The following is a 10,964-nucleotide window of genomic DNA, read 5'->3' as shown; positions in this document are numbered from 1 at the left end:
TGAGGAATGTGTTTATGGGCAAGCAGATTACATAGTTAAATATTCCTTAGGATAATGGCATTTAGAACTGAAGCTTTCTTTTGTTGTTTTCTTCTTCTTTTTTGTTTCATCAACGCTCCACGTGAACCAATTAAAAATCGATCAAACGACCACTGCCATTTCCATCAAACGGCGTTCGATCAAATGGCTTTCGACTAAATGTCCCACGTTCGATCAAACGGCTTTCGACCAAACGGCGTTCGATCAAATGTCCCGGAACCTGTGAGTACACATGTTTAATCAATGAATAGGCCACACTCTTTCTGCCAATATGCTGCAGTTGGCTTTGCGGAAACATTCTGTCTGCATAATGTTCTAGTGTGAGAACTCAACGTGAAAGAAAAATCAGCAGGTGAATATAAATAAGGGCGGGCGGGCAAACGAAAAATATAACAATTGGACTTTGTGCGGTGTCGAGAAAGTCAGACAAGCGAAGATAACATAACCCCAAGAAGTCACCAGATGCACTCCACAAAGGGACAAAAAGGAAGAATTTGCCTTCATTGGGACCTCCTACTTTCTTTCCTTCTTTTTCTGTAGCTGAGTTGACCTTGCAAACCCAAACAAGACGTGAAATCCCTGCATCTCAATAGTCAAGGAGGTCACACGTGTTTATGGGACTACACAATCCCGTGGAGGAGTGAGTTACTTGTATCAAGGGTAATCGTTACAGCTTTCTCCAGGCTGACACCTGTATGTTCGTGTGGCGCCATCTACACACGAAAAAATCGTGAATCTGAGATACTGCTTCACTCGTATCCCCTCTTAAAGCCCAGTGCAAAACCAGTGAAGTATGTAAGGAAAAATATTAACTGGAGCTCTTTGGCTGCATGCAGAGTGTATGTTTGTAAGTGCTCAAACGCTGCCAGTACTGCACAGCTGTTTCGGCCTTATTTGGCCATCGTCAGCAGTACGCAGGCAGACAATGTTTGAACGGGTGGCGTCAGAAGGTCCCACCCCCATCCACAGCGAATCCATGCTGCGATGACTACCTACACTGGTGAACGCGTGCAAGGATGATACTACACTCGCTGAAATTCGCCGCGATACGTTGCTGAGCATTTGTGCTGAGAAGCAGATACATATAAGCTCTTTTTAAATGTCACTTTGAATGTTCTGAGTGAAGGATTTTGAAATAGGTAGATTTATGCCATTCACTAAAAATTTGGACTGCCCGATGGCGCATGTCTAGTTTAGGTCCGCCACTCGATTTGAACCTTGAAATCTACATACCTGGACGTAATTATGCAAGGTGCATCATAATCTGTAATTAATATGCGGCACTCGGTTCCACAAATTCCTCTAGAGACCCGTTATTCACGGAGAGTTTTGGCAGCGGCGACCATGTCATCTCCATATGCCCATTGTTTACCTATGACAGCTTACGCACACCTCGCACTCTTCCCAGCATGCCTTTCACCTGTTCCCTCTCGCTCGTTGCTAAGAATGCACAATGAAAGCACTAGATCTCGACGGGTATCATTTGTGGTACTTCTACGCATCAGCCATAGAGCTTGGCTTTCCTCACTAGTGAGGTTAGGTCAGTACATATTACACCCCTCCCCGCAGTTGTTCGAGACTGTGCTGGCAGAAGACAGTGCCAATTTCGGCGCGGAGCAATTGCGTGAGGAGGAGGCCGACCGTCGTCCGCTAGCGGAGTCGCTGTGCGTCTTAGCAACGAACAGGCGAAAGGCATGCTCGGAAGAGTGCGAGGTGTGCGTAAGCTGTCATAGGTAAACAATGGGCGCATGGAGATGACATGGTCGCCGCTGCCGAAACTTTCCGTGAATCACGGGTCTCTAGAGGAATTTGTGGAACCGAGCGCCGCATATTAATTACAGATTACGATGCACCTTGCATAATTACATCCAGGTATGTAGATTTCAAGGTTCAAATCGAGTGGCGGACCTAAACTAGACATGCACCCAAGTTTTTACTCTCTGTGTGCAATGAATGCAAGAAAAGGTAAAGGAAGAAAACAAATTTAAAAAACAAGTTTAAAGCAGCACTTCAGTTCGGTATGCAGTTCAGAGCATACTAAGGTGTTCACACAGAGCAGTTTGTACTGATAGCTCATACTAAAATAATGCTCGCAATCTTGTCAGACATATCCACATAACAGTGGTGCAGCGCAACAAAGCAGTTGTTCTGTATGTCCACCAGGCACTTTGTGATACATAAGAAAGAAAGATGCCGAAAAACAAGATTTATTTATGAGACATTATGGTGTGAGCCTGCAGTAGTGCCACGAGAGCATCCACATTGGGTGGAGATGAAAGTGCAGACCCCTCGGAGCGAGCCCAAGCGAGGATCTGACGGCGCACACGGCACATTTCCAATGAGACTGAAGCGTCCCTGGGCAGATCCTTCATAGCGACTGTTACAGCACGGCGCAGAGCCAAATCCCACATGTGTAGCAGAGAAGGGTCAGCAGAGAGGTCAGCGGTGCTGGGAATGCATGGAGCCTCAGGGCAATCCAAGATGGCTCTTAGCAGATAGGAATGGCGAGAGCCCAAGGGCAAGCTGCAACCATTGTGTCAAGCCTTATTATCCAAGATTCTTTCCACAAGCTCTTTGCTTGCTCTTTTATGGAGAATTTATACCTTTCCTACCATTTATGTGGGTGACACAAAAGAAATCGTATGTAACATATTGGTAATACGGTTTGGTATATGATGAAGGAACATATAGTGAAACCTCCCTATCTTGGACACCCACGGTACAGTCGAAGTGTGTCCTACTTAGGGAGGTGTCCGAGGTAGAATACGAGGGAAAAAAAAGTGGAAAAGATCACAGCTGTGTTGCCAGGAATGTCCCCCTTCTTCAATTCATGGTCATTAGTGGTACCTGGTACCTCTCTATCCACTCTTCACTAATAATTATTACTGATTTTGGTAGATTCAATTCTGTGCTGATTCCACTCAATGGCATTACCTTTGGAGCTTTTTGAGCAGCGCGATGCTTGCTCGATAATTTAAACCCACTTGGAATTAAGCTCAAGTGTCAGCCCACTTTTCATTGTCTTGGTGCACTGTGCATTGAAAGGCTCTAGACAACCCGAAGACAAGTGCTCACACAAAGAATAGTTGCAATGTAGACTGACAACACCCCTTTTTGGACTCGAAAAACTAAAACAACAAAATGCTGAGACCAGTATAGGGAAAAAAAAGGGTGAAAGTCAAGGGCACTGGCTTATTTTGGGCAGGGAAAACCCTGTCCTACTTCCGGGATAGGGAGGTGTCCGGCATAGAGAATTCCGTCCCCATGTAGTTTCAATGGGAGGCTGCCGGTGCAATGAAATCTTGTCCGACATGGGGAGTTGTCCGAGGTAGGGAGGTGTCCGACTTTGGAGGTTTTACTGTAATCGATTTAACTTTCAATAATAATTGAATTGAAATTCAAATAATTGAATCAAATGTACCCAAACTAAATTCTACGCCATATACCTTCTGGACCTCTCCACGTTCGGAACTCCCTTAAAGGAGCACAGAAAGCCATCTAAAAAATTTCAGTTTCGAGCGTGTTGTGAAAGTAGGCAACTTCACTTGATGATTAACACACAAATTTTCTCTGTGCACGATATTTTTCATAAAAAAACAACAACTCTAACATCACTGCACGCGTTCCAGTTCTACTCACTCCACACGGTAAAAACGTAATTGGTGATGTTATTACAGTTCAAAGGGTTGACCAAGCTTCTATCAAGGTCAGCACTGTCCAGTTTTCTTTTCTCTTTTTCGTTGCTTTCTCCATGTCAAGTGGTGAATAATAGAGGACTTGAAAGTGCCTGCGGAATATCAACACGTGTTGCCACTTACAGATTGGGAAATTGGGACTCAGCAGAGAGGCAGAATGATGAGCTATACGCCGTACGGTGATATGCCTTACATGTCGGCGGGCGCAAAATTAACCGGCATTGTCGGTCACCATGTGGTAACCAAACAAAAGGCGCCGGGACAGCTCGGATGAAATCAAACAACTGGCGTGTTTGTGTCCTGCCTCGGCTAATCCTCGTTGTTAAGCTCGATCTGATTGGCAAGTTGACCATAAATTGCGGTGCTTTATGACATTGCTTGGCTCTGTTGGTCTTGCAACAGTCAATGGATGGTCATCGGCTTGGCCTTGTTTTCAACAGGAAATGATCTACACACTATTCAGTTCTTTCTTTCTAAGTACCACAAGCCATGCAACAACGCTCACCTATGTGCTGTGATACACGCTTGCTCCCAGTAACGGTTTCCAGGTGGTTCTAGACGCTCTTCCATGCGTCTGACGACTGTTTCAGGCACAGAGCAAGGACGCATAGCATTCCGTTTGACTGCCTCTTCCACAGGACACGCTACAAACACCTGGCAGAAACAGAGAGACACTAGATTAACAAGGCCCCTGCATTCCACTTCTGACAACAGCAGCGACTTACTCTTTTGGGCAATGGTGAACCACTCGTGACGCATGCTCCTGTAGTATAGATTGTCGTCCACTAGGAACACGGGCCTTTCGCCTGGCTCCGCTTGTCGAGTGATACCACTTCTCAGGGATTGCCATAGAGGGTTCTTTTCCGTGGTGGATTTTCCCAACACCCAAGCGATCAATGCTTCTGCAGCAGACAGGAACTGTTGCCGGACACGTTTCATCAGGCCACTGCACGTGCTCTGTAAACATTGGGGCTATTCACGAACTGACGGCAAACAGATAGATGATGTGTAAAAAAATCCTGCATACGTGAATCCCTCCCATAGTAGATGATGTAAACAAATATGCAACACCCCCTAACTCATACCTTTGGTAGTACATTTGGGGAAGGGAAAACGGCAGTGAAATTTGCCATGTAGAGTTGCAATAAAACCACTCCCAAAACTTATTTCTCGCTACGCTAATGTAGCCATGTTATGCTATCCTGTACTGTGCTGTTATCAACAAACGATACCATGCCAGCACCCGACCACTGTCGACCAGACCATTGCTGTTTCCACTGTTCCCCCGATAGTCAAGCTCTCATCAAAGCGAGGCAGCGAGGCCACGAGAGATTGGTCAACAGTGGCGACCGTATTAGCTTCGGCATAGGTGTAGTAGGTATACCTCGCACTTGATACACGTTAGTGCTTAGGCTACTTCAAACTTTGCAGACGAGACGTCTCGAGTTTTATTAGAATTTTTGCAGGTCTTATTGTCGTGTAAAAATAAAACTGGAAATCCAGAAAAATCTTTGTCTGACGCGTTTCAATGGCCTGCTCCACTCAATTTGGGCATGTTGGCTTGTGCTAATGGTTTCGTAGTAATGCAAGACTCTGGAAAAGAATGGGATGAAAGGACGTTACCATCTGTTCTTGTTCCTTCAAACTCATAACAGAGTCGTAGCGTATTACACACGGGAACCAGGGTGGGTGATCGTAGCCTTCATCGCTGTCCTTTAGCATGTCTTGCACGACCTGATCAACTAAAGTAGTCTTACCACTTGCTGGGATACCAAAAAACGCAGCCACCACAGGCTTATTACTCATGCTGATAATGTTATAACATTACAACTTCCAAAATTCAGAAAGTACAGACACTGGCAGACACAGGCCTCTCTCCAGCAGGAGGCGCTAAATCCTGCCGCGTCACTCACTCTTCCAGGTGCTTCCGCGTAAAAATGTAGCTCCTACTTCTCATTGGCTGCTGTGTGGTATGCCTTGCATTCTAGTTGCCCCCGCGGGAAAAATGAAGCCATTATTTAAATTTCATCATTTTTTTTTGTTGTGCTGTTTATTAATAGGCCTGTTCCTTCACACGAATGTTGCACGGACGGTCATTTTTCACGTTGTTGAAATACTGGGAACTTTTTGCCTGCTTTGTAGTTTGTTGGGTTTGTGTGTTGAATATTGAAGTCGTTGAAGCCCGCTCATATTCGAAACGTTGAAAGTGTATCTGAAGCATGCGAAGCATTTCGTAATTTGTCAGGGCTACTGCAAGGGGATGAAACTCGCGAGTTCACTTGCGGACTAAAGTGAGGCGCTGCGAGCTTCATCAGACGTCATGAAACGTCAGAATTTTTATGTCGAAGCTATAGAAATCATAAGGAGAGGCTAGAAGCAAAGGTGGCGCTGGCTCTGCGTCAAAACGAGGGATGCGCCATATTGTGGCTGCCAGTGTCGCATTATGCCAGTGCTGTTTGCGCGCTGTCCTTGGCAGCTCGGTTTCAATGGTGAATATTGTTACTGTAATCAATTTACGAGGAAATAAATGTGCAGTAAGCATAAAAGAAACATGAAGTAAGTAATATTGCGCCCTTCCTGTGCTGTAATCACCTGTTCTAGAAAGAAAAGGCGGCCTTGAGTGCAAGGGGAAGCTAGCAGAGTTTCGGTTCCGGAATTGCCGACAGCCGGCCGCGGTTAGCGGCGAGTGCGACTTTGACGCTCGCTGCATCACAAGAAACAATGCGGCTGAAACAACTGAGCAGACATCCTTGACTAGAACGTTAGAACATGTGGAATTAGGGGAAACTCCGACGGAGTAATAAAACGATTGAAAGACTGGTTTGACCCTGGGGATGGTAATTCTGGAGGTCCCTCCTATGTGGGACTGCCGCCACAGCCGAAAAATATTTGTCTCTCCCGGAAGTGCCTCGTAAGCGCACAAACAAACATACCGCTTCAGGTGCATTCTGTCGTCGCTAAAGACATGGGGCCCTGACACCATAGGAATCATAAGGATGATTCCCTATGATTTCTATGCCCGTCACTCTTACGTTAAACTTTTGGGTGCGACGACTTGTTTTTCTTCTTTTTACACAATTAATACACATTGAAAAGACAACATATGAAAAGGGGAGTGTCACTGGAATAGCAAAGACAGCAGAAAGATTACATAATGTGAATTGGAATGATTTACGGGCTCGGCGCCCACGGGGAGGAGGTGGTACCTCACAGCACAAGCTCGCCGAGAATTCTTCTGGGCTCTGACTTTCTTTCTTTTTAATGTAATGGCCTGCTTCCTGGAGATGTGGATTACAGTTTTGAAGCCAGTGCAAGGAAGCTTCCCAGGCCGCAGGATCGTGGTGAATATTGTTCTTCAATGTACACCGGCAATACCCACTATTCCCACTGTTGTTGTCATGTCAGCATTTCTTCGTTTGTAATAAGGTGTTTGGTGTTTGCTAGAGGACTTGCGAATCTTGCTGCACTGTATCTGGAGTTTTGCTTCCGGAATTGTGTTTGTGCTTCGGGCACAAGTCATGCCCTTGTCATGCGCGCTTCCAAGATGTCACACAAGACATTCTGCCATATCTGGAGTATCTTCCCACAAGTGAGTGTCACTATTCACTAACATTCCCTAACACCTTTATTGGAGAAATAATCAAATCATTATTTCTATACATAGGCGATGGGAATTGTTGAGGTGCCATAGGTCGTACTTCTGTCAATATTACAAGTTTCCCCACGATGACCCCATACTTTTGGGACAGTGGTTTCAAAGTGTATCTGAGCAGTCTTTTCACCCTTCTCGGACTCAAAGGATATGTTCCAAACACTTCGAGCCCTCATGCTTTTACTTTAGCCACAACAAGAAATGGCTGAAGCCAGGTGCTATCCCCACTATTTTCTCCTGGAAACAGGACAGCAGCACGGTAGTATATTAATTTCCTTTTGTGATGCAGAGAGTTCAATACACACTTTCGGGGTATTGGCAGCGTTTGCAACTGGTCGGGGGTCCATGATGTTCATTCTACACTTGTCCATGAAATAAGCAGGAATGACACTCGAACAAGATGTGATACATTACAATTTATTTCATATGCAAAAAGTAGTATGGCCTTTGAATAACAGGACAGCCTGTTATGAAAACTTGACAGCATGAAATGCCTGTCAATAAAATAATTACTTACATTTGTTTTCTTACTTATACTTACATAATTACATATTGTCATTCTGGCAGGAGCAGGCAGTAATAATCAAGATTTTTATTATAGTACAAGTAAGTAACAGTTCCAGAAAAGCACTAATGTCAGAGATATGCAATAGCTATGACTGAGGTGTAACTAACGTGCAAGTTCAAAACCAATACCTCAATTTCAAGCATTATACAGTGAATGCTCTTTCAGTCAAACGTCACATTAGCTGAAACTTATGGTCAACTCAAACACACCATGGTGTACAGGGATATTCACTCTGTTGTAGAGTGCAGTCCACTAGTCGAAGTACTTACGAGTCATCTTGAACCCTTCCTTTCCAAGCTGGCGCTGTGCTACAGCTGCAGATTCAATTGATTTCCTCCATCGTTGTACAAATTTGATTACTGGCATGCTTTACCACAGAATTGCCTATTCGAGGCAATTTGGGACCGGACCTTCTTACTTCCATGTTATATATCACGGCAGAATGGGAGGTTTTGTCCCCTTCCAACACACATTTATTCTCGTCGCAACCTTGACGACTATATAGAGCAACCATCGCGTCACAAAGCCTGAAAAATACGTTGACCCCTCCGATAGCCTTCTTTTCTGCACTCCTTGACTCATCGACCCTTCTTGAGAGGGATATGTTGATCCCCTCGATAGCCTCCTACCGTGGGCCTCGGTGACTCACGGACATGTGACCTCCTTAACAGAAACTCGTGTGAGGCTAGCTTTTTGTGTCTCCTGTCGTAGAGTAGAGTTAGTTAACAAGGCTGCTCACCGCATCGGTTGGTTGCCATCAGTACAACGCAGTGAACCGAAAATTTCTCCTGCCTGTCGACGAACATGAAAAAGCTAGAAACAGTTGGCATTTCTTTGAATGAATCTCTAAAGATCCTACAACGTGTCCGCTCTGCGCTCCAAAACCTGGAAGAGAAAGGCTCCAGAGCGACCACGAAGATGGAGGCACTCATTCAAAAGAATCGGGCCCTTTCCACACTGCTGAAGATTGGGGAGATCCTAAATGGCGGGGACACACCGACGAGATTTCATGTTTCAAGTTTGCATCTGTGACGTCATGTGACGTGAAAAGAAGCTTCTCCCGCTACAAGGCCCTATTTAGAGCAAACAGATCAAGTTTCAAGTTTGCAAACTTGAGAACGACTTTCATTGTGCCATGCTACGAGAATAGTGAAGGAATGAGTCAATATAGTCTTACAATGTTATTGTGCCTATATTTGGCTATCTCGCTGCTTTTTGGGGCTAAATGCCTGCCTATCTCGCACTTTTTTAGTGCCTAAAAATCCCTGCCCTACTCCTCACGTACAAGCTTGCGTACAAGGCGGGCGTCTGAGCTGCAATCACGACTCCCGTGTCCCGTCGTCTGAGGGAGCTGAGGGTCAAGGGCGCACCGCGAAGTAAGTGCTCTGGCGGGAGGAAAGGTAAGCCAGATGGATGTCGGCTTGTTTCAACAAAAAAGTGAAAGGGGGAAGACAAAAAATAAAGCAAAAGGAAACAAAAAGAAGGAAAGAAAAGGAAAAGAAAAATGAAGAACACAAAACTAAAGCTGAAGAATCACACACTCTGGCGGGGTCCTATGATGTATGCAGAACTGGTATAGAAATAAGAGGAAGGAAGAACAGAAAAGAAAGAAAAAGCAGAGAGAACGTAAACAGTGAATATGTGCACAACTGAAGGCATTACGCCTTTGAAAACTGAGTGCAAAAGGAACAAAATGCATTGAATCCTCGGTGTTTGACCCGAAATGCGAGCAATATAATGAATGCGGTCAATGAAATGGAGCAGCGGGAGTTGAACCCGCTCCCAACGGATATGCGTTCCGAAGACTGGCAGCTGCTGGTGCCTCTTTGACTGCTTCGTTTCATTGATCTGATTGGTTTGGGCGAAATTCAGGGCTATGTGTTGTGTCATCCTCTGTGTTTCTCTTCGCCTCACCTTCTACTGTGATAATGAGTATGGTGGGCGGATACATATTTTACAAATTGCAAGATGCATTTTGGGGGTTGGTGCCTCTTCGCTCTTTGGACCCGGGCACGCCGAGCCCCAAAGGTTGGTGTCAGTCTCTTAGCGGGACTTCCCGGGGGAGGCGGCGCCCCCCTCTAGTTTATGTTCCGGGGGGGGGGGGACAAGGGCCCCCGCAGTCGGCGCCTATGACCTATGGGGGATGACGCCGAAATAAATCATGTAAAAATAAAACGTTCGAAAATAAACCTCTTAAAGATCAAACTTTCAAAATAAACTCTTCAATATAAATCATGAGAAAATCCACGCTGTCGAAATAAACTCCGAAAAATGAACTTTGAAGAATAAACGCTTCGAAATAAAACTTTTAAAATCCACCGTCCCTGATTGGTGGACAGCCGACGGCTCTACGTCCGCCGCGGAAAATAGTGCGCTGATTGCGCTTGGGACTAGCCGGGGCAAGAACTGTGAACCAGGATTTCTCTACACCGGAAATAGGTTGATTGGGCGGCTGGCGAATTTTATTGGTCGTGTATCCTGGTCGGCTTTATCTCTCTCTCTCTCTCTGGCATAACCACATCCAGTGTGAAAGACCTTCGCCGCGCAATCCGTCCACAACACCGCCATAGCCAGCTTCCTCCACCCCTCCAAGTCTGTTATCCTCATTCACAGCTTAGCTCTCAGCTGGTTCAAGGGTCAAGAGTGTGTGCCCTGTATTCATACGCGCATCGTTGGTTGGTGGTTGGTAAAATAACAAGGGGAGGTTGAATTCGCGCAAGCGAATTCTGCTACCCCCAAAAAAAAGGAAACGGTACGATCGCACCAGAGAAGGTGCGAGCGCACCGCAAAAGTTCACCGGGGCGAGCGTCTCGACCGCGACTACGCAGGACCGAGCGCGCCGTTGACATCAAGGATCATAGTAACACTGTGGAAAACACTGAACATATCATCATGCATTGTCCAAAACATGCCGCACAAAGAGGCATCTTGAGGCAGATCCTTGGCCATCTCGACAGCAGGGACTTCAGCATAGATAAAGTCTTAGGCGTATGGGACGCTAAGCACAGGG

The 10,964-nt window shown here is 45.7% G+C and overlaps 1 protein-coding gene across 1 annotated transcript; it reads right to left on the bottom strand.

Moving 5' to 3' along the window:
• Nucleotides 1-2,230: 2,230 nt before the first annotated feature.
• On the bottom strand, nt 2,231-5,629 carry LOC135395511 (L-seryl-tRNA(Sec) kinase-like). The gene is made up of 4 exons (XM_064626682.1): nt 5,358-5,629; nt 4,460-4,691; nt 4,240-4,408; nt 2,231-2,562 (listed from the first exon to the last, which is right to left on the bottom strand). Exons 1-4 carry the CDS (start codon nt 5,538-5,540, stop codon nt 2,247-2,249), a joined length of 900 nt encoding a protein of 299 aa, XP_064482752.1. The 5' UTR covers nt 5,541-5,629; the 3' UTR covers nt 2,231-2,246.
• Between the last annotated feature and the right edge of the window lie 5,335 nt (nt 5,630-10,964).

The sequence above is a fragment of the Ornithodoros turicata genome, chromosome 5, assembly GCF_037126465.1.
Source record: "Ornithodoros turicata isolate Travis chromosome 5, ASM3712646v1, whole genome shotgun sequence".
Classification (NCBI taxonomy): Eukaryota; Metazoa; Arthropoda; class Arachnida; order Ixodida; family Argasidae; genus Ornithodoros; species Ornithodoros turicata.
Note: the sequence above shows the minus strand (reverse complement) of the source record. Positions and strands in the feature narration are given on the sequence as shown.